Below are 24,864 nucleotides of genomic sequence, written 5' to 3'. Positions count from 1 at the left end.
TATCCAGGACGAGGGGTAGCAAGCACTATATAACCACACAAAAGGGGAGAAGGTAGACTCATTTTTAGGTCTTCGCTAGACAGCTTTGCGATGTCGCTTCGAGACATGCTGCATATGTTTTGTGGGCTTACAGCCACCCATTGCTTTTCATTTGTTTCTTTGAGAGTCGTTTAAACGCCTTGTTTGCAAGTGGTAATCTTCCCTTTATGTCCCCCTTTTGCGTGGGTTGTTACCTCCCATGGAGCATAGCCCAATTACTTGCACCCTTTCACTTTTGTGCTTCTACAGTGTTTTTTGGGTAATATTTCTTTCTTTTTGAAAGACGTTGTTGGCTTGCTGATTACCTCACACCGGCAGTGCGATGAACTGGCAGCCTTCTTTATTAGGAAGGTAGAAGACATTTATAAAAGCTTCTCCATTTATAAAAGCTTCCCCACGGCCCCTGAGACACCTTGCGATTTCACCAATGGTATCCTTGAGGCTTTTCCCCCTATCACTCAAGATGCTCTTCTTACACTTTGTTCTAATGTCAAGTCAGGCTCTCCTGCTGATCCCCGATCAATTCCGAAAACTTCTACCCACCATCATACACTTATTGGAACAGGCGATCAATGGGTCCCTGAGGGCAGCGGACATGCCCATGGCTTGGAAACAGGACTGAGTAATACCACTGCTTAAGAAACCTTCCATAGACCCCAAAAAAACAGAAAGCTTTCGGCCTATCTCCCTGCTACCTTGGACTGCGAAGATTACGGAGGCCTACATCAATTCCTTTCTTACGGAACATCTTACAGCAAACCACAGGCTCGACCCCTCTCAAAATGGTTTCCGTCCCAGCCACAGCACCGAGTCAGTGCTCTTGGCCGTGACTGAACATCTCTGGAAACCCTTAGACGCAGGGCAAACGTCTGCACTGATCCTTTTGGATCTTAGTGCCGCATTTGACACGGTGTCTCACGCCATTCTGCTGAGTCGTCTGGCGGAGGCTGGAGTTACTGGCTCAGCATTGAAGTGGCTGGCATCCTTCCTCACGGACAGGACGTTTCAGGTGATTGCCCCCCCCCCCCCCCCATTTTTTGCCTCCAGTACCTTCCCTATAGCTCAAGGGGTCCCACAAGGCACATCCCTGAGCCCTCTGCTTTTCAATCTTTATGTTCAACCTCTGGCCGGAGTAGAGGGCTGACCATGGTCTCTTATGCCGACGATACACAGTTGGTGGTGGCTCTCTCGAGCGACCCCGAGCAGGACGCCATGAAGTTTCGGGACGACCTCTTGGCAGTTGCCAAGTGGATGACCACCAACTGTCTCCAACTGAATGCCAACAAGTCGGAGGTGTTGTTGGTGAGAGGGAACCATGATCGTTGGAACGAGCTTTGGTGGCCAAAGAGTCTAGGCACTGCTCCTGTCCCTAAGCCTGCAGTGAAGAACCTGGGGGTCTGGATGGACACTTCACTTAACTTTCAGATCCAAACCAAAAAGGTGGCGGGAACTTGCTTTGGTCTGTTGCACGGACTCAAACCCATTCTGGGCTTCTTTGATGCCCCAACGAGGCAGATCATTATCCAGGGTTTGATCATGTCTAGACTCGACTATGCCAGCTCATTGTATCTGGGAGTCAACAAGTCAGAAATACAGAGGCTACAGAGAGTCCAGAATGCGGCCGCAAGATCTCTCCTCGGTCTGCACAGAACCTGCTCAGTGACAAGTGCCATTCGCCATCTCCACTGGTTGCCTGTGGCCAGGCGAATTGAGTTCAAGGCTCTATGTATAGCCTACAAAATCCTGAAATTGTCATCCCCGCAAATCTTGATCGACCTTCTCCTACCCTACACTCCCACGCAACCGCTTCGATCTATGGGACAATGCCTGGTAGTAATCCCTTGGTGAGAAGGGTTCACACCGGAGGTCGCTCCTTTCGGAATAGAGCTGCCATCCTCTGGAATTCCCTGCCGGCCCATATTCGAGGGCTCACTAACTATCTTCAATTCAGGAAAGCCATTAAAACTTTTCTTTTTCCTTCTCTGTAGGCCTTCCTGTCTCTTTCCGTGCGTGGCTATTGTTCTGCTGCTTAGCGCCGGGACGCCTCTTAGCTGGGGCAGCTGTCGCGCTTTATAAACCCCTAACATTTTTGATGAGCCACTCTACTGAGAGCATGTTTTGTAGCTGGATTTGTCATCTGTAACCTCCGACCAACTGTTTGCTTCTTCCATGTGTGTTGCCCCTCCCTCCCACTGCCGTGTTGCCCCTCCCTCCCACTGCCATGTTGGCCTCCCAACCAGCACAATCAACAACCCAGAGGCCAGATGCCTTTGTCCCGTCCTGCTTCATTAAAGGCTTTAACTTCGGCTGGGCAGTGTCTGGAGTCTTAACTCAGCTTCACCAGACTATTTTACAAGGCTATAAAAGACCTTTTGCGTGACTGAAAATAAAAAGCGCGGGGACACCATTTTTTTCTATGCGTTTACTTTTTTTACAATCACGGCACCTACGCTTTAGCTTTAAACATCTTAAGCTAAACCGCGGGTGCTGTGATTGCTTCAAAAGTATCTATTTCTTTACTTTTGAAGCAATCGCAGCACACATGCTTTAACTTAAGATGTTTACAGCTAAAGAATGAGTGCCGCGATTGATTTACAATGTAATTGCTCTCACATTACTAAAAGTTTGAGCCATTGGCGTTGCATCATTATTAGCAACGCCAATAGCTCAAACTTTTTACTCCTCCTTAGTTCTTGAGGAATAAAATAACAAAATAACATTCATAACATAACAAAAATGGATGTTGTAAAAAATTCTGCTGCCAGTTAGTACAGAAAGACTCAGAACCAGAGACCCTCCCTGCTCTACCTTCATGGGCTTAAGTGCCATTTTCTCTGCATTAATAGCTTTGTATTGTTGTTTTACATTAACCCGCCATAATGTTCAAGTGCTGTAATAACTGGTGCTTATATGCAATACTGTTTGATGAATTTTCTATTGTATTATATTTATGAAACATTTTTATACCCTCTTCGAAGGTGAAAGTGCTTTTTGAGAGTAAGCATATACTCCATTTGTTATGCATTGTTGAAGGAGTGTCATCTGAGGTTTTGTGAATGAGAGGCATGTATTTGTGTTGTGCTTGAGGTTTGCAAGTAAGTTCCAATCACACTGTTGCTGGCATATTGCTGAACAATATTGCATAAGGTGTGGAGTGAAAGAGTGACAGATAGAATCGCAGTTTGCATATACAGACCAGTACTTTTTAGGTTGGAGCCTACCGGACAGCTGCACTGTCTGTTTTGCTAATGACTTCTTGTGGGCACTCTAAAAGCTTCCCTGGGAATGCATTCCGCCCGTTGTTGACCATTGGCTTTGTAATCTGTAACTCACATTGGCTTGCTTTATATTTGCTGGTTTTATTTGTTTTAGGCTGTCCAGCTTGAGTTTGTCTATTTGGTGGAGCATTGCCTGTTTACTATATCCAACCTAGCACTCATTTTCTGAAAACAAGCCTTTAAATCTTGCTCTTATCTTGTCATAAAAGAAAGGGGTCAATATCAGGCTCTGTCTTCCAGGGAGCATGATGTTTACTTTCTTTCTCTGACTTTAAAGTGAGATAGATTTTGTTGATAATCTTGCTGCAAAACGAAAGGCTTTTTTTAGCACACAACAAAAATGAACTGTGCTGATAATTTCAAATATATCAGAATTAGAAAAGTACAAATTACGTTTTTTTTTTGTAATTCTGAAGTGTGGTAGAAACAAATAGTTGAATACAATAAAAGAAACATCAATATGCTAGGTCATAACATTTCCACACATTGTTTGTGCACAGTAAAACTGTAGGTCTATGCAAATGTAGTGGTCATTACAATTGAAAATGTGTTGTCTGTAATGGTAGTGCACTACCACACCATGCATACTCCATACTACACCACTACACTTGACAACACTCCACTCTATGCCCCTACATTTGATGCCACGTCACTCCATTCTATGACACAGTCCACTCCACCCAAGACATGCCATTTCATTTTACGGCACTCCTCTCTACAACATGCCACTCCACTCTACACCCCCATGAATTTGTGCCACTCCACGTCACTCCACTCTATGCCCCTCCACTCACCCTACTACACCAATCCATCACACTTCACTTCAATCTACCCTACACCATTGTGTTCCAATCTGCCCAACTCCACTATGTCACAATCTACCAGACTCCAATCTGCCCCACTCCACCTCCAGTCCACCCCACTCTACTCAAATCTACCCCACTACACCACTATCTCTCTCCACTCTAATCTACCCCACTCCAAACCCTTAATCTACTCCACTTCGCTCCAATCTACCCATTCCACTCCACTCTATCAAAGTCTAGCCCACTCCAGTTCAGTCTATTCCAATTTTCCCATTCCACTCCAATCTACCCCTGTCTACCCTACTCCACATCCCTACCCCTATCGACTCCACTCAAATCTACCCTACCCCACTCCAATCTACCACAACCCACTCCAATCTTCCACAATCCACCCCACTTAAAATGATTCAAATCTACTTCACTCCAATTTACATTCCACTCCACTCTATCCCATCCACTCAAATCTACCCCACTGACCTCCAATCTAACCCACTCCTATCAACCCCACTCCAATCTACCACAATCTACCCCACTACACCACAATCTGCTCCTCTACACTCCAATCCACCAATCTACTCCACTTCACTACACTCTATCCCATTCCACTCCACTCTACCCCATTCCACTCCACTCTACCCCACTCACTCTAACCAATCTATCCAACTCCACTACAGTCTACCCCAATGTACACCACTCCACACCACTTCATTATAATTTAACTCACTTCATTCCAATCTAACCCACTCCATTACAATCTACTCCACTCCAGTGTACTTCACTCCATTCCAATCTACCCCAGTCTATCCCAATCCACCAAAATCTACTCCATTCTACCCCACCCCACTCTATCTTATGTAACTACAGTCTACCCCACTCCAAGCTACCCCAATCGACTCAACACCACCCTAGCCCACACCACCAACGTTTAGCCATGCTGAACAGCAGCCATACTGGTGTACACATGGCTTAAACCCATTGCCAAAGCCAATAACTCTTGCATAGGTGAGCCCTATTGGCTTTGTTAACGTTACTTTCAACCATGCTGCACAGCAGCCACACTGCTAGCAATATGGCTAAAAAACATTCACAGAACCAATAGATCTCACGTAGACGAGATCTATTGGCATTGCCAATGCTTGTTTTAAATGGGTTTGCAGTGATTCAGAGTCCACCAGCAGACCAGGCTTTTCTGAAAATAGCATCTTGCATTCTGGTAGGGTGGGGTGGGGGGTGGTTTTGCTTCTAAAAAAATCCAAGTAGTGGCATGCAACGTAATATTAGCAAATAGGGTATCAGCAGTAGTTTAACAGGGATGTGGAATTCCTATAGCCCGACGCCCAGGACATATTGTTTGGGCTCAAGGGCAACACGTTTCCATGTGTATTTTGTCCTTGGGACAAGTAGGCCCAAACCCCTGCAGCACAAACCCTTTGGCAGCCAGTTTGCAGTACCATTTTAAGGATCAGGGAAGGGCACTGTCTGCAGTTAAGGTAATATTTATGTTCATATGTTAATGCTGTTCAAACTTGTATTTATGGTTCATTAATTGAAAGCCTTTATTATTAGGGTGAACGCTCTATGTAAATGTTGTTAAGCCCTGACTGCACAACTAACAGTGGTTCCAGTATAAAAATGTGTACAACATTTTCAAAGTTTAGCAATATGAGGCTATGTATATTGCTCCTAGAATGCTCTCCCATTTGATGCAAATATGTGCAGAAACTTGAAAGCAATATTGATGATTCTTTACCTTCAAAATAAAATGTTTATAAAAAAATGAAAGCAGGAAATAAAAACATTTAGCTAAACTACTGTAAAATTTCAGGTACCATTTCTTTGCAGGATCATTTAATAACGTGTTGATGCATGGCAGTATTTCCCAAAAATATTCATAATGGAAAATCAGTGTAACCAGTTTCAATAAGATTATGGGAAACAAAAATAAACAAGCATTGGCAAAGCCGGCAAGTCTGAAATTGGTGGTCATCTTTTTATTGCTGTCAATGTGTGAATTGTTTTGGTATGGGTTTTGTAAAACCTTATTGGTGTGGGAGCTGCAGGACCCTCGCCATTATAACAAACATTGGCAAAAGCAAAAATTGTTATTGTCTCAAAAAGCACACACTGCCACAGTAGTTACTGGCACTGAACAAAACTACTTTGTGTGCCGATATACTCCTTGTGAAAGAGCAGAATGCTGTCACTCACAGTGAAGCCACCCTATACAAAGTGAGAGACAGAATTTTAATAAACGCAAAACATCATGGTCAACACCAGACCAAATTAGGGGCCCAATTTTTAAAGAAAGTCTCAAAAGTGCACCCATGGTTTATGTCCTTGCATTAAGTGCAGCTATATGGCTTTCGTGAATTCCCAAGAATTTACACAAGTAGGACAAGAAATAGTACTCTTAGAAAATATTTGTGAACTGCATTTTAGCATGAGCAAATATGCATGTGTAGATTTGCTCATGCAAAAAATCGGAGTGTTTGCAAGCTCACTTTTCCTCCAGCCACTTTTTTCCCCAACTCTGGAAGAAGGTTTACGTCTGCCATTGTCAGGCATTAATTTCCAACATTTCCCAGTATGGGAAAAGATTAGAGAAGAGTTGTTGAAAACCCTTAAAACATGCAAGTTAGTAGGTTTGCACAGACTCAAAAGGGCATTCACGCCCTGGAACTATTGCTTACCACTACCTTTAGCCTCAGTATGTGGACCTGCGTATATGTTGTAACATAAGGGGATTACAAGTATTGAAACACTACTATGGTATGAGCCCTGGCCTAATCAGAGAGGCTATATCAGAGCTCTTATAAAATGAGTTTGCTGTCATAATTTGTCACCGCACTACATGGCCCCAAAAGGACAAGGGGGTTTTGCTACAGGACAAGTAAGATTTATGAAGCTACCGGCCCCATGGATAGGTTGATATTTTATTAAATTCCACACCCTTCAGTAGTTCATTTGTTGCAGAGGTTTCTTGAGGGTGGCATTTGCCCTTATTACCCGGGCCACTGGAAATATGCACAGGGGATGACCAAATTATGCAGCAGGATTGACTAAATTATGTAGCAATAGGGAAATTATGCAGTGTAATGCTGCAGATTTCGTGACAGTATTACTTCATTACTTGGTCATTTTCATACAGCTGGGCTAAAGTTTCACTTCACTAGTACCAATTTAACACCCAAATACAACAATAATCAACTAAAGGTGGCAAGTTTTGCATAAGGCCTTCCATTGTGCAGCAACACGTTACTGTATTTTCAGTAACTTCTGATCTGTGCTAGCTGAAAAACACATTTTATTTGCTAAAATATCAACAATTATGTCAAGGATGATGGAATGGGTGGCAAAAGTGAATCCATAATGATGCAAAAAATGCAGCGGCCACAGATTTATATTATTCCAGTCATCCTGCTTAATTGAGGCAGGGCCTTTTAAAAGAAGGTCCCACAGGCAGCAGTCCAGATCCTCTGAACAAGATTTACTTGGCTGCCTGTCCTATCCCAGAAGGAAGGCCATGAAAGGTACAAGCATTGATATTGAGCTTGGTCTGTCAGGCAGTATTAACTTCAGGGTCATGGTCTGAAAATAAGGTCATGTCACACAGTTACTCAAACAGTCCAAACCCAGGCAGTGGGGCAGAGCAGCCCGTCACTATGCTCATCTGTGTAAAGTTTGTTTTGTGCCTTAGTTTAGCTAGGGTAGGACATGCTCATCACCCCTATGCCTTAGGGAAGGTTGCTGGATGCTAACCTCTCACAGTCCAACTCATAGAATTCTCTTGTATGCCTGTCATCCTGTGTGTTTGGTGGGCAAACACGTAGTAGAAAGGCTGAAGAAGTGGATCATCTTGGCACTGTGCATGGACACCACCTGGCACTGCACCCACCAAAGCTTTCTGCTGCAGCAGCAAGGTATGCCTGAGACAACTTGGCACTTGAGGGGTCTACCTCTTGCTCCTCTTTACCATCTCTGTAAGTGGCAGGTGGTGCTGGGACAGCCTCGAGCCGACGGGAGAAGAAAGGGGGGGGGGAGCTCTAGATCTAACACATACACACGTTTCAAAGGCTTAAATGAAGCGCATATACCAGTGCTTAATTTGTGCCGGTGGTTTCTGGTGCTTAGCAAGGGCATTCATTTAACAGGGCCGGGGCTATTGAATGTTTCTCCCCTGTGCGATGGGCCTAGCAATTATTAAAACGAAATATTTGAGATTCTTTAGATACATTTATAAATTATTACAATGTTTACACGCTTGGACCAGTTAAACTGTAAGCGGTTTTACCATAATATGTTCCAATCCAATAATGGATACCATTTCCCACAGCAGCTTCAATCCACCATTATCATTCAGAGGTCAGAGAGCACGCTGATGTGTTCATAAATAGAGAAAAAAGCATTGGCATTGCCAATAGGTCTCGCCTCTGGGACCTTATAAGTGTTTTGCCGAAGGTGTTTGGAAGTTTGGTAACAGATGCAATTTAACATAAAGGGATATGAAAACGGAAACCAGGAAAGTGATGGGGAAGGAAGGGGGGCAGCAGATGAGCTGGGGGAAGGGAGGGAGAAGCAAAGGGATGAGAGAGAGTGAGACAAAGAAAAAGCAGATAGCGAGAAGAAGCGAGTAGGGGGATAAATATTTAAGGATGGAGAGACTGTTGGGGAGGGAAAGAAAGAGGAAAGCCATTGATTGAGATAAAGTAAAGTAATGGGGAAACGGGCAGGCACGGAAGAAAGGAGATAAAAAGAGGACGGAATAGGAGAGACGGGACAACAAATATATAAGAGAATGAGTCCGAAAGAAACGAACGGGTAGGGCAGAGGTGATGAAATTAAACAAAGTGCAGAGAGACAAGGGAGAGTCAGAAAGAGACGTTTGAAATGGTATAGGGTGCACTCGCTAGAAGACCATTTATTATGCCTTCCAGTAAGTTGAGTCCCACAACCTGTCAGCAGTAACTTGCCCTACAACGGATGCCGACCCGGTGAGATCCCCAGGAGCAAGTAGAGGAGCGTATCGGGCATTGAGAGCCCGTGCGCGGCTGCATCATCAGAGCACCAAAGAGCAGCCAGAAGGCCGCGATCGCCATAGAGTGGACGGAGCTTCTGTGGTTGGGCCCAGCCAGAAGCGGCTTGCGGAGTGCGAGTACTGTGGGCTCCTTGACCCAGGGAACCGACAGGAGACCCATCGCTGGCAAAGGAGCTGGCTCCAGGGCTGCCGGAGGAGACCGGGCCAGCATAGGTGAAGGAGGAGACATACGGGACCGGTCCAGTCCCTCATCCTCAGCAGTGACTGTGGGGGCTTGGTGACTACTAATACACAGTCAGCAGCAGTCCGCGAGGTCTGGGGGAGCTGGTGATCAACGGCAGGAAGGAAGATCGAGAGACGACCCAGGGTGCCACCTCCTGCAGTGTCAGCCGAGCGGATCGAGCTGCTAAGCAGAGCCTGGCAGAGGAGGTGCCGGGATCTTGGGCCTCCTGGCTGGGGGTCGTGTGCAGCGGTGTGTGGAGCGAAGAGGAGGGTGGGAAGGGAGGCGGGGAAGGAAGACGCAAGGCAGGAATGGAAAGATAAACAAGGAGGCACTGCTCGCTCCCGCTGGCAAAACGCCGTGGGATGCGAGGAATACAGCGGACACCCTGCGCGCCCCTGCTCGCTCCTGACAGCAAAACACCGTGGGAGTAACCAGTAAACAAAGAGATGGGACATGCGCCCGCCACTGGACATTTGAGTGCTTTCATTATAGAAAGCCACACGCAAAGGCCAATCTAATATGTGGGAGGAGTCAGACCCACAAGAAGAAGTTTAGAGTGATCACAAGAAGCCTCCCCAGAGAGCAGCGCATGCGCGCTGCGCTAGGTTCGACCTAAAAAAAGGGTGAGGAATGGCTATGAGATTCGGAATCCCAGAATTGCTGCTATTAAGAATACATTATACTAAATACTATTTTTAAGTGTGGGGTATGGAAATGCTAGCCAGTGAAATTTTGAACTCCCATATTTCCTCCCAGCAGGTGATTGACAAAGTCTGTCAGCTCTGCATGCGTTCTGATAAAATGTCCTTGGTGGCATAGGCCCACTGACGCGTCTATTCCCTTCACTCGATGAATTTAAATTATTGTTGATGAGCAGGCATTCGGATATTTCATTATACAACGGAGCAGGAAATGCTTTATTCTGCTGTTTGTCTTTGTGTAAGCAGGACGGGCAACATTTACATCTGAGACTGAGGAAAAGAAACAACAACAGTTCTGCAGATTTTAACCCTCCAGCATAATAACCATGAAATGGTACAACTTGCTCCCGGATCTGGTAGTCATAAGGAAACAACAATGTTTTGAATATTATTCATAAGAACCCGTCGAAGCTTGGCACACCAGCCCTCTTTTACGTTGAGCAAATAGTGGAGCTAAAGACGAAGAGAAAGTGTATGTTGTCAATAATTGTAAATACCTGCTGCCTGGTGTGTGCAGACTTAGTTCTGAGAGTTAAATCAACTTAATACACCAGTTAGTAAAAGGTCGCACCCTGTGCTCAGCAAGAAACAAAGCAGATGCAATAAACATCTATTATCTGAAATATATCAACAAAACCATTAAAAACAGAGCGAGCAGAAATGTACCTAAATTTAAGTACAATAATTGAAGGAACGATTTCAGAGAATGTCTTGCACAATTTAACTCTAAAGGCCTGATTTGGTGTTTGGTGGTGGCCTTCTAAACTGTCCGTTCACCAACCCTAGATTTCCCTTTAGCACTGGCAGGTATTTGTCATCATCAGCGTGGTCTGCCTGTATAAATGTAGCCATGGTTGATGTAATGAGTCAGCGGTCTGACGGACCCGGCTCACGCCGGATATGTTGCACCAACGCGCTCACCCCGGTGGGCGTTGCGCGATTAATAAAAGGGGGCGTGACCGCACGTGGTCAGTTGGCACCCAGCCTTACACGAGTGTGGTGTCTTTTCATTGCGCGAGCCTGTCACTACCGCGCAGTGCACACAAGGCCTGCAAATTACCAGGCCTTTTACATTGGCGACGAGGACGGAGCAGGAACCACGCTCCGGAGCCCCACTGGGGCTGCAGCACCAAGAACAACCCTGGCTGCCTGAGAAGCCCACGAGAACAAGTGGGAGTACTGTTGACGCCACCACAACCGAGAAACAGCAGCATTTGATGCCAGTGCGACACCAAGCCCGAATTGATCCCAGCGCCCGCTGTTAAGGCACAACCGCTCGCTAGAACACCCACACGGCCATATTAAGCAACACCCGCATGGGTGAAGAAAAGTCACAGACACGTGACAGACACGTGACAGGCAAAGGTGTCCAGGGAAAGGGGCGTGCCTGCGCAGCCTAACAGCGCAGCAGCAGCTAATCCTGCAGGACAGGCACAAAGGAGCGCAAGTAAGACCCTGCGGACCCCACACCATACAGTGTAAAGACACAGCTCTAGGACACAATGGGGGACAACCCCGAGGGGAACCTGGCCCCGGTCCGAATAGTCACACAGCATCCTCCCACAGGAGTGTTGCCCCCGTTTAGTGAGGCAGCTGACCCCACCACAGCATCCCCAAGGTGGAAGATGTGGCTCGGACGCCTTGAAAATTACTACATAGACACTAGAGAGACAGATGAGGCAGTCAAGCGTTCGCTCCTACTCCATTATGCCAAGGAAGAAGTATACTTTCTTTTTAAACATCTCCCAGACGTCATAGCACCGACTGATTACAAAGCGGCAGTGACAGCTATTAACGCGCACTTTGACCCCAAACTGAACCCGGACTTCGAGCGGTTCAAGTTGCGACAGGCCAGACAAAGAGAAGGCAAATTCATTGATGCCTTCCATGCAAGACTGAGGGAGCTAGCAAGCACACACCTGGTTGAGGAGAGAGTCCAGCTCATCCAGGGGATACGCAGCAAGGTGCTGGGCGGACTTATATTACAGCAACCATACATAACCCTAAATGACAAACTAGTCATGGCTAGATCACACGACCTATCCCAGCCCGAGCAGACGAGATGGATCTGGCACTGACGCGCACTACCAAAAAGAGCACGACCATCAAAGTGGAACGTGCCAATGCTGTCAAGACACGTGACAGGGGCAGCAGGCCAAGAGACCACCCCATCCCAGACCCCGAGAGGCCAGTGCAGGTACTGTGGGCATGAGGAACATCCGCCCCAAGCATGCCCTGCCCAGGGGAAAATATGCACCAATTGTGATATACCAAACCATGTCACGTTGGTGTGTAGAAGGAAGATACCGCGCAAGAACGGCCGAGGAGCAAAGCCCATGCGGAAACTTGTGCGACAACTATCAAGTGTTACCCTCTCAGCCTCTAATGGGGGAAGAAAGGATGAGCGGGCTGCCTACCAAGCAGAAGACTCCTCCACGGAGAATGATGAAGGAGAGACATACCTAGTCTCTTTCACCTAAGCACTCAAGAAACGAAGGAGGCTACAGCCCAAGTGCACAGTGAGAATCGCTGGGCCGAAGTAAGTGCTGTGAATGACACCAGCGCATCGGTCAACGTCACGGGGATCCAGCAGTATAACCGATTAAGACCCAAACCAGAACTTAAACCTTCCAAGACTAAGATCTTTGCATACGGAAGTGATTCACACCTACCACTCCGAGGCAAGATGACCATGCCAAGACGGTCGGAAGACAATGAAATCACCACCGACATCCACGTCATCAACCAGGCGGCCGACACCCTGCTAAAGCAGCCACGCTGTAGAAGATCCCGGGTTAGTGACATTCGTGAGGAGTGTGCAGGCGGACCAGACCAAAGCACTGTTGAGCCGGATTTGTTGAAAGGCCTAGGACGGATCAAAAAGTTCCTAATCAAGCTGCACATTGACCCGTCTGTCACCCCGACGGCAAGACACCACAGACGGATCCCTTTCCACCTCAGACCACTGGTTTGTCCTTTTACTTTTATGCCCAAGCCCCCTCTTTCCTACCCATATGCTGCAGTGCATTTTGGGGGAGGAAGCGTGTGAGCAACAGAGTGGATTAGAAGGTAAATAGAGATGAGAAGTCCAACTGTAGTGGAAAGCATCAGAGTGTTGCCATAAAATGTACCAATCAGGTTAAGATTGTTTGGGATTAAGAAGCACATTTTTGCCAGTTTTATTAAGGTGAGGATCTCAAAACTATACCTGATTACTCATCTAGAGATAGGAGTGGAAATCTAGAAGACATAAATGAGTTCCGGCACTGATCAAATTAGTTGCTGAACATGCAAAAAGAAGTGGGACTGTCACAAACAGGCCCCATCCTCCTCTGGTTATTGTGGGATGGAGGCATATACCTCGTGTTACTTTCTTCAGCAGTACACAGATACCAGAACGTTTTTGTCACATTTTATCTGCCTACATTATTTGGTATACCAGAAGAGGGCCGGATGGAAAGGAAGGATACGACCTATTAATCGCATACCTATTTTTACTAACTCATGAAGATATTTGAGGCGCGCTAGATCTGAAGTAAAGGAGATGATCCAGAAGTTTCCTTTACCTTCTATGTAAGCTTGGAGGTATTGGATACATTTCATATAGCAAAGTCAGATTTTTTGTTTTTAACATGGAATCCTGAGGCGAGTAGTGCCCGGGGAGTCGTGCTGACTAGGATATTTGAGATATCTGTGGGAGAAACAGTAATTTTCCCTTCTGGTCTAATCCAAGGCTGATCTAGCCTAGTTTTCGTGGAAACTACTAAGAATTTGATGTAAATACTGGGAGTTATTGTTATTTCCTGAAGAAGGTGATGGTCTAAATATAGTACCCACCAAAACGCTTTGAGGCACTGATAAGGGAAGCCCACTGAAATCCATGCGGACAACTGTTCTTGAGAACCAAAAAAAAGATAAAGAATCCCTTTATGATTTAACAATTGATCTGTGTAAGATTTAGTGGCTCTCCCTGTGACTAGGAAATATTGTCCTGCTTGTTCTCCCAATTTTGTTTGTTGCTAATATTTGATGAAATCTATATTTTTGTGAAATGTCTTTTTAATCTAGTGTCTTTTGTACTTACATGTTTTTTAATTGTTGCCTGATGATGAAGCTAGACAGGCACTGTGATTTTTAACTTATCTGATTCTTTTGATCTCTTACATTGTATAAAATAAATTTGCATTATTAATCTGATTCCATTTGATCACTTTATTTCTTGGGTCCTATGTCCATTGTTTATGTATTGGTGATACAAGGTTCCTACTGCGAATGTGGATTTGAGTATGTATATGTACCCTAAGGGGTTTTTTCTGTGACTTTGGTCTATTCTGGTACCCTTCTCCTTTGGTGTTTGGGTCCCTCTCTCTTTTCTTAAGACCCATCCTCCTCTAGACCCGAGTTTCAACATAGATACAAAGTCCCTGCATACATAGTGCTGACTCCTGCATAGATATTGCAGAGTACGTGTACAGATGGGAGATAAGCTCATCAAGCTATACTGTTGAGCTCCTTTACAGACAGTTGATTTCTTACACTACTATGGGGATTCCTTGTACACACAGACACAAGACGGCCCAGACATGTTTCTTGATAGACTGTGGTGAGCCAGTTCACAGGTCAAGTTGAGCTATTTCAGTATTCATTCACACAATGTAAAAGCTGATCTTCTGTGGATATTGAGATACTTATTCTGTGGAGGTATCACAGGTCTCTCACCCAGGCTAGTCTCCAACATGGACTGTCTCTGAAAGGAAGTGAGGAGAAGAAGGTGAGAAGGAGGATGAGTGTGAAAGAAAAGTGGTTGCCAGAAAAAACTGTGGAGAGAGAGATGAGAATAGTGAAAGAGAATAAAGTAAAAGTGTGAGTGAGTATATGGAGACAAAAGAGGAGAAAAATCAGAAGAGAAGGCAACAGATGGGAGAGAAGAGAGGAGGAGTAGTGTGAAATGGGAGATGGTGAAGTGAGTGATGTGTGAACATGCTGCACAACAATGATGCTAAGACAAACTATACAGTACATTTCACCCATTCCTTCTGCTCCCTTCTTCACCAGAAGTCTGGCTGTCATCTTGTCAGAGCGTGATGTCACTGCTGGCATTGGATGTTGCGGACATCACTCACAAAAGATTTGTTTAGAACAACAGCACCTGGACCCTTGAGGACCTTGGTTTGAATACATTGTACGATTCTGGGAAAATCACTTAATCTCACTGCCTAAACTTTAAATATGAGATGCTAGTGCAAATGTGGGTAATTCAAAGTTTTAACTCCCAATTTGAGATCAGTCTTCTTAATGTACAATTCTTTGTTGCTTCTCAGCTAGGTCTCTGCTATATAAATTTCAACACATAAATATTCTTATATTGTAAACAGGTATTCTACTTATTCCTCTCTGTGAATGCCCCTACCTTTCAAACTCTTGGTGAACAATCCTCATTCTTGTTCCCTGAAAGCATTTGTTTATTGTGAAGCTAATGTTGCTTTTAGAAGAAAATATACAGTTTCAATAAGGCTTCATTGCTTTCTTTTCTGTGTGTTAGACATGGATAACAGACACAGGACTCACTCTGTACATCTTATGCCAGCAAGAGCATTGAAGCTCTAGCAGTGCTTAGTGTCTCACAGGAAAGCATTAGCAACGCCAAAAGATTTTTCTTTAAACAAAATTCAGCCATGCAAACATTTTGTTTGCATGTTTTAGAACATTAAAAGAACACCAGTTGGCTTTCCTGCTTTGTTTTCTTATACTGGCTCTGAGGGTGCCTCTGTCCCAATTGCGTGAAGTGGTAGACCCACCACCGTTGTTTGAAGCACTAACCCCTCTTCTCATCCGAAGTTTAAGATCTAGTTGCACCTCTGATTCTCAATAATACTTTTCAATCTGTGCCAACTTTCTGATTGCGGCCCTTTGCAGAGCTTTTACACTTAGCCTGGAACTTAAAGTAAGTCCGCACTTTTGGTGACGTTCATATCTTTACCTGATTTTTAAAGACTGATTGCACTATTACACAGCAAAGCAAAAGTATGATTAAAAATCATTTTGTATCAACTAGAATGAAGTGTTGAATAAGCTAAACTCTAAGCTTCATCAGGAGAGCTTGGGAAAAATTGTGCGACTTGATGATCTTTTGGCTTTAAACATGCTAGCTAAACGAGTGCAGGGGGAATCAGACTGCCTGACTGCTTCCTGCATTGCTCATCCACATTCTATAGAGTCAAATGTGCCCACTTGTGGAGAAAACTTTAGGTTCTGGAATACTGCCAACTTTCCTTAGACATATACCACTACTCCACTGAAATACCTGGATCAGTGTCAATGTGGATGACAACTTTCGTACGAGCCTATGGACACCTGCCAACTGAGGAATAAAGCAGGGTTGAGTGCTGGCGCTACTTCTTTTCAACTTATGTACAGCAGACATGGGTGATACATTTTATGGAATTACGCACTTCCCAAGCAAACTACAAATCACCATGTTTCAGCATGCTGATGGCATGGTCATCAGAGATAAAACATCAATTAAGGCCACAAAGGCAATATGCAAAGTGGACATTTTCAACCCGGCCAATGAAAAGTAGTCTATTAAAAAAACTAATTATTGTTGAAGGCAGATCCAAGAATTCCTTTGCCTGGAAGCTAGGGGGTGCAAAGACAGATACATAAAACTATTTAGTAGAATGGGAAGAAAGTCAAGTAGAATCAAAAACTCAAGAGAACTCTGAGAAAATAAAATAGTTCTACTTGCAATACTCTCTGAGAAAGCTACAGCTACATTTACAAAGTCCAAAAGCTGACTCTATATTAAGAGTAATGAAAGCAAAGTGTGTTCCAGTGTTCTCTTTTGTGGCACTGTGAATCAGATGAGCTCAATGTTGGAGTAAATGACACAAGCTTATTTTTAGGTCAAAGTCTATTTCAAGGGTAAAGACATCTTGGAGACATTCAGAAAGCTTCCCTGGGAATGCATTTTGCCCATTGCCTACCACTGACTGTGGTTTGTAACTCACATTTTCTGACTTTCTATTTGCTGGCTTTATTTGTTTTAGGCTGTCCTGGGTGAGTTGGTCCCTCCCTCCCAAGGAGCAAAGCCTGTTCACACCAACTCCCCTTGTATTCTTCCACGAGTGCTCCTTTCAGTAAACAATCCTGCAAAGCTTATTCTTATCTTGTCACATCTGCTGTGCATTAAAAGACAGAGGTCAAATGTCAGGCTCTGTCTTACAAGGGAGCTTGGTGTTTACTTTTCTTTCTCAGACTTCAAAGTGAGAGGATTTAAGTGACAATCATTTTGGATACTGGGGAGTATAGGGTTTTTTCCTAGTACACATTTACGTGACCGGTGCAAATATTTCAGAACATATCAGAATTATGAACGCACAAATGAAGCACATTTTTTGTTAATTGTAAAGTGAGCTGGAAACCAATACTTTAAAATGATCAAAACAAATCAACACACTAGGTGATGCCATTTCCACACATTATCATTAGCGCACTGTATAGTTTTATTAGTAAAACTGTATGTCTGTGCAAATATAATGGTCATTTCAATTAAAAATATGTTGTCCGTAATGGTTGTGTGCTACCACACCATACATTCTCCACTCTACTCTGCACCACTCCATGCCACTCCACTCTACTCTGCACAACTCCACTTTACATCACATCACTGTGCTCTACTACACTCAATGCCACTTCACTCTTCTCTGCACCACTCCATTTTATGCCACTGCGCTCTACGCCTCTCTGTTCTACATCACTGTACACTACACCACTCCAATCTACTTTGCACAACTCCACTCTACACCACACTGCACTTTATGCTACTGCACGCTATGTCAATACTTTCTACGCCAATGTGCTTTTCTCTGCAACACTTAACTCTATAGCCCTGCACTCTATGTCAATCCTGTACGCCACTTTAATCTACCCTGCACCACTGCACTCTACACTACTTTATGCCATTACACTCTATGCCATTGCACTCTACTCTGCACCACTCAACACCACTTCTCTCTACTTTGAGACAATCTATTCTACGTGACTACACTTTACTTCACTCTTCGCCACTCGACTCTACTCTAAACCACTGCACTCTACACCACCGCACACTAATCTGCACCACTTTATGCCACTGCACTCTACAACACTGTACTCTCTGTCACAGAACTCTACACCACTTTACATTGCACTACTGCACTCTATGCCAATGCACTCTAGGCCACTGCACTCTGTATCACTCCACTGCACTTTACTCCACTGCATTCGGACGCTCATCTCTATGCCACTCTATTTTACACCACTGCACTCTAATCTATTCCACTGCATTCTACGACGCTGCATTTTACAGTGCGGGACTATACGTCACTATAATCTGCAACATACTATGCCAATGCATTCTACACCAGTCCACTCTACTTTATGCCACTCCAATGAACTCTATGCCACTCTACTCTTGACTATTGCATTCTATGCCACAGCACTCTAAACCACCTCATTATACATCACCCTACATCACTCCACTGTACGCCACTGCACTCTGCACCATTGCACTCTACCCACAGTCCTTTACGCCACTCTACTTTGCACTCTATGTCACCGCACTCTACACCACTGCTCTCTACTATGCAACACTCTAATGTACAACACAATTGTAAACAGCTGAATTCTAAGTCACTGCACTCTACGCCACTAAACTCTGCAACACTCTGTGCCAATGCACTCTACACCAGCCCACTCTACACTACTCCACTGTATGCAACTCAGTAGCGTAGCTAGAGATTTTTGCTGCCCTTGGTGAACCCTGAGTTTGCTGTCAAGTAACGGCCGGTGTAGGTAAGAGCACGGGGGTGAGGCAACAGAAGACGACGAGGAGGAATATTTATTTTGGGGGGGGGGGGGAAAGCTTACCATGCGCTCATCGCCACCCCCTAAGAAGTGTCACCCCCCAACTACGCCACTGATTCGACTCCACTCCATGCTACTGCAATACACAACACTTATGACACTCAACTCTGCAATACTCCACTCTCCGCTATTCACTGTATGACACTCCACACCCCATCCTCTACGCCATTAACTTTTAGCCATGCTGAAAAAAAAGTCATGCTGGTGTGCAACATGGCTAAACACAATGGGAAAGCCAACAACTCTTGCATAGGCGAGACCTATTGGCTTTGCCAATGCTTGTTCACTTTTGTTATAGGCTGTGTGGTGCGAAGGCTGATTCTCTATATCACCTGATTTCCACAGGTTCTGAAATACTTTGTGAACACAAAAGACTTTTGATACCTATGTTTACCTACAACAAATTGTCTTGTTTTACTATGTATGTATGACTAATACAGGATTTAAGGATGCACAGCTGCCTTTTCTAGAAACAAAAAAGAGAAAATCCAAATGTTTGCCTCACATATCCTTCCAAAAAAAACCCCTGAAAAATATCAACTCTTGCAGGACAAGTTGAAAATCAAAACAAAAAAAAAAACTCTTGCAGGACAAGTGTGTTTTTTAATCTCATTTATGGCTAGTGTCAACACAGCTTGGAAAATAGTAGCTAATTATTTAAACATGCAAAACTTTGAGCAACATAAAGTGATAACACTTGAGACAGTGGTAAGAAATTCCATAATCATAAAGCTGACAAACTCAGAATAAGGGACAATGAAGTAGCAGCCGGAACTTACCTTCTTGCCGCTCTCTGTACGTCTTCTTCAGTGTCTCTTCTCCGGGGCCGGAACAGGAAGCAGCCAGGCTCCCTCCCCTAAACCAACCAGAATGCTGCAATGCAACGTTGTGATTGGCCCAGTGGTCGAAGTGGGCGGGATCGGCAGGGCACGGTGTGCCCCTACTTCTTTAATTTCATGGAGTCCGTTCCCCTACTTTATTATTTTAAACATGCGTCCCAGACAGCAGAAAATGCTAAGGCCGATAGTTAAGGTTCTGCTTTTGGGCACGGGCAGAACAGGCAGAGAAGGAAAAGGACTCTGTCTTTTCCTTTGTGCCCAAAGAAGACTAGGACAGTGTTTAGTTTTCCTGCCGCTGGCAACTGCACCCCACACCTCTCTTTGTTCCACCTCTTCCCTCTCTTTCTGTCTTGCTCCTCCTCAATTAGTGAAAACTGGGACTTCAAGAAACAGGTATTACCTCTCTTTCCTCCTTTCGTTTATTTGCTCCCTTGTGAAAAAGATCCAAAAAAGAAAAACACTTTTGCTGGAACCTCTTTTTCTGACATTTTTCAATTTCTGAGTGCAGCTTCGGGGTGGAGAGGAATAAAACGTTGAAAATATGAAAAATAACTAACTAACTAAAGTAAGACAAAGTGGTTGCAAGGTGGCCAGATTGATTTATTCACACCTAAACACATCAGCGCCACTTTTGTTTTCTTGTCTCTCTTTGAACAACATTGTTTTCCCTGAGTGAGAAAGTTCACTATTCCTGGAGGTACTGAAAAACCCGCTTGATGGGTGAATGGGAAAACAAATTGTGTACAGCGGCATGTGTTCACGAATGCGGTCTTTTTAAACCATACTGCTCACATTTTGTAAGGATATAAGCAGTGGGCATTGAAACGGGTCCCTTCCGGGCCCTGTAGTAATGGCCTTAACTCTTCAGGCAAAATCACTCACTAATTTATGTATAATGAGTGTAAAAAGAAAAAAGGTAATCATGTTGTTCCTGCTTACATTTCACATCCTTTACTTAAGCTTGCATTCTCTATGAGTGTTTACTTTTTCTAGGATGTTGTTAATTTCTTTTTAGGCAGCATATTGCTCTTGTCTAGTGCATAATTTGAATTGAGTCACATCCAGGGGTTTATAGCGGGTCAGTGCAGTGCAAGTTTCTCTCATTGGGGCAGTATGGTGCTCAGTAGGGGGGGGGGGAGGATGTGGCACTATGGTCTGAGCTGCTGAAATTGGAACTGGGGAACCAGGTTCAGCCTTCATGACCAGTCTACCAGGCCACTCCCCCTGAGGGAGCACATTTCCATGCTAGACCTTAGAAGGCCACGCAAGATCTTAAAAGCCCTGATGTCTTGGCACCAGCAGGTAGACCCTAGCAGTGGCAAGTGTGGGTTAACCTTTTAGGCCTGTCCGCCACAATTCATTCTGAGGTTCACCTCTTGTATTGCAGGCAGGCCTATGAAGCAGCACACCATAGAGTGACAGTGACTCTTTCACTGAGGTCACAGGACCCTTGAACAGGGTGGCTCTATGGCAGTGCGGCCGCACCAGGCGCTGACCTGCCGCGGTCCGTGCAGGTAACAACAGTGGGGCAGAGGGGCCGGGTAAGGGGGGATTTTGAAGCACGATGCAGATGGAAAATTAAAGAAATGATTAATTTTCCCTCAACATTGTCCCTCAAAATTCGCCCTTACCCGACCCCACCGCTGTTAACTGCACGGACCATGGCTGGCTCGGACTTCAGGTGGGGGCGTTGTGTTTGCAGGTATAATATGGTTTCAAAAGCACTTGCTAACTCATTCCTGGCCTCCAACAATTTTCGGCAACAATAAAAATGTCATGATAACTCCAGCGATAAGTAGAGAGAAATGGTGTTTTGTCTAGTGGACGTTTTGACTCATGGAAAGGAAGCGCAGAGGGTTAATGTGCCTGCTGCTATGAACATGTACCATACAGATCACAAAGTGCACATAATGTAAATAGGTCAGTGGGTTCCTGCTTTTGTCAGAGAGACCCTATTGTCACTTGCAGTTAATAAGTTAAAAACCCTAACATAGAACAACGAGCTATTAACTGTCATGTAAGAGCTGCATGCTAATGGCAAGGTATAAATTAGAGCGTTATGTTTTTTTCCCCAGTCTTTGATTATTCTAATGTTGCAAAAAAGGGTTTATTTGGGTAGAAATCAATTCTGATTATTAAAGAGAACCCCCAACCATGGTATTATGTTTTAAATTCGGAGTTTGTGTTTCTCCAGACCAATCACTAATAAACTATGCTGCATACTTGTATGGTTGTCAGGTGACTCCTACACCTTGTAGTCCTTTGTTTTGTGTAACATTCCCTATACAGTGATTTGCACACATTTGAATGATTGTCTCTGTGTAATATGTGTGATGTAAAGTGCTCTGACACCCTACACTGGTATGAGTGGTGCTGTAAATTTTCTGATTCTTTATTATTTTGGCATTTTTACACATGCTAACAGTCTCTGCAAAGATATTTCCTTATTAGTACCAGTGGAACATACAACTGCAGCAGTGAGAAAGGTCAACCTTTGTAAAGGGCCCTCCACTTCACAGCAGAACAAGTCACATTTTTTTGTAACTTTTGATCTGTAAACAATGTATTAGTTAAAATCGTCAGATTATGCAGCAGATGATGCATTATGTGGCAAATATGGCACAGCCATAACTATGTTCAAAACATTTGAAAACTAGGATATTTTGCCATTCATGTTTGAACTGCTCTTGGGGGAAAAGGGAGAAGTGCTGATGACAGAAACTCCATGGCTGGTAGACAAATGGCTTGTGATAACACTTTTAAGGATATTTGGGATATTCTGTGATTGGAAAGTATCCCACTTTGTGAATGTAGTTTAATGTCAATAACTCATATTATACCTTAAATAAACATGTGTATCCATTGGTTAAATTAAATAACGTAATAAGCTGTAACCGGTTAGTGTAATGGGAAACAAATACTAAAAATTGGGATATTTTGATCTTTCTGCCACACCTCTGACTCCGCCCACTGACCCAATCCACGGGTTGTTTCCGCCCTTTGATTCTCCGCCCACAGTTCCCCTACTTTTTTTTCCCCACTTCGACCACTGGATTGGCCCGAGCGCAGGAATAGACCAGGACATGTTCTCCACGCAGGCTATAATGCAGCCAGTGTGGAGAACATGCGAAGTGCGCATGACTGTTTTGGACAGCCCCAGGGGGCCAGCCAAACAGTCACTGCACACTTGGACTGGGCAAACCATTCCTCCCCTGCTCGGAGAGCAGGGCAGCCCTACCCAACCCGCAAAGCTGCGCAGCAGGAATAAATACAATGATAATAACCTCGAGTTATTATCAATGTATTTGTTATTTCTTTCACTCCTTTGCAGCAGTGAGAGGACGCTCCTCCGCCTTAGTGGAGGTGCTGCCACTGGGCCAATAACTGCTTCCTCGTACTGCAAACCGCCCTCTAGAACCACTGTTTTTCATTCATTTTGCTTCCCTTAAAGCACGCTCTTTAAGTTCACAAGGGAACTATAAACACTTTTCAGTCTGAAACAATACAGTTTTACTCCCAAACTAGGTAGCAACCTTGCTCAGAGAAAAATATCGACACTCTAGTTGTGTAACTGAGGTCACTAAAGAGGTCCGAAAGCTAAATTACAGTTGGGAGTAAAATGGACTGTTTTAACTACCATTTAAGAGCAGGCTACGCAGCCCCAAAATGTTTTTTTCAACTATTTCTTTCTGTATTTGCTGCTAAAAGCTAATATTTAAAGAGAAGCGTATTAGGTGTAGCTTTTACTTTTTTCCAACAGCAGTAAATGAAATACAAAAACGCCTTTATTTTTTTTTTTTAAATAACACGACTCAAAATTAACATTATTTTTTCTAAACGCTCCCACCAAAATATATATATATATTTTTTTAAGCAAGGTCTACTTTACCATAAACAATCCGCTCCCTCTGGCCACAGGTACCCCACACCCCAGGATCAAAGTATGCAACACTTTCCACAGATATTTCCCGGCAGCTGTCGCCCACTTGCTGTATCTATCACGATATGATGGATGCCTAGTGACAACGCCGCAAATCCTTACTACACGACTATACAGCCAACCTACCTGCAACTCGCTCTCCGCGCCTCGGTGCATTGCCGGGCAATGGACGCTCTGGCGCTGAGTGGCCGGCCCGCGGTGGACACTCGAGTACGGGGATGCGGAGCGCACGTTAGGCCACGGACCGAGTTTCCTGGTTGGAAGGCGGAGGAAAGCAAAGTCCAGAACCCAGTCTGGCTGTCGCCCCTCCCCGGCTCCTCCTACCGCTACCGGCCCTTAGCTTTCAGTTTCGTTTCACTGGGTCCGTGGCGTGGAGCAGTGCAGAGAATTCTCTGCTTCCAGTGCTGCTGGCCGGGCAGGTCCGAGAGCCGCACAGGGACTTTGTGAAGGTTCATAGTACCACGTTGCGCGGTGCTTTGCGCCTGATATGTCCATAGGTCCTTTATTTGTGAAAAATACCTGCCATTTCTTCATATTCGAAAGATGCTTTAAAGGTCCGGTATTGGATTATGAATATGATTTGTCGGGAAACCGCTGTATACTTTTTAAATCTAGTAATTCAGTTCCTTTTGCTTCAATAATCATTTAGGGATATTTTTAACAGTGCTAATGTGATATTTGTATTTACAGTTTTCGTTCCACATTTAACAAGCATTGGCAAAGCCAATCGGTTTGTCCAGTGCTTTAAATGGAAAAAAATAAGTGCAGGTACTCATCAATTTGATTTAGGGTTGTGGTTAGTGGGCGGGGCTAGGGGTGGGCTATGATACAATGGCACTTCCATCTGATGTGTATGCATTTTGTACTTGCATTGTTCTTGTTAGTAATCTCAAATTCCCCATATGTGCAGATTCCCTCTGCATATGACATAACACATGCTTTGTAATTAATAGCCATTTTGTTGTTATGACCCACTAAAATATGTATGCAGCCCATTGCACTTAAAGTGAGCCTGACATATTCTGTGTGGTCTTTGGACAGAAATGTTTTCACACTGCTCAACACTGTGATTTTTAAATCTTCCTTGCCCGATCAT

General features: G+C 44.4%; 1 protein-coding gene across 1 annotated transcript in view; it reads right to left on the bottom strand.

The window, feature by feature from the left end:
* The window catches only part of SHFL (shiftless antiviral inhibitor of ribosomal frameshifting), a 171,602-nt gene extending 147,533 nt beyond the window's left edge, over nt 1–24,069 (bottom strand). The window contains exon 1 of the mRNA XM_085600742.1: nt 23,895–24,069. Coding sequence (XP_085456868.1) covers nt 23,895–23,924 — 30 coding nt within the window. The 5' untranslated portion in view covers nt 23,925–24,069. The remainder of the gene's footprint in view (nt 1–23,894) is intronic.
* Nucleotides 24,070–24,864: the final 795 nt, after the last annotated feature.

This window comes from Triturus cristatus, chromosome 4_2 (genome assembly GCF_964204655.1).
Source record: "Triturus cristatus chromosome 4_2, aTriCri1.1, whole genome shotgun sequence".
NCBI classification, from domain to species: domain Eukaryota; kingdom Metazoa; phylum Chordata; class Amphibia; order Caudata; family Salamandridae; genus Triturus; species Triturus cristatus.
Note: the sequence above shows the minus strand (reverse complement) of the source record. Positions and strands in the feature narration are given on the sequence as shown.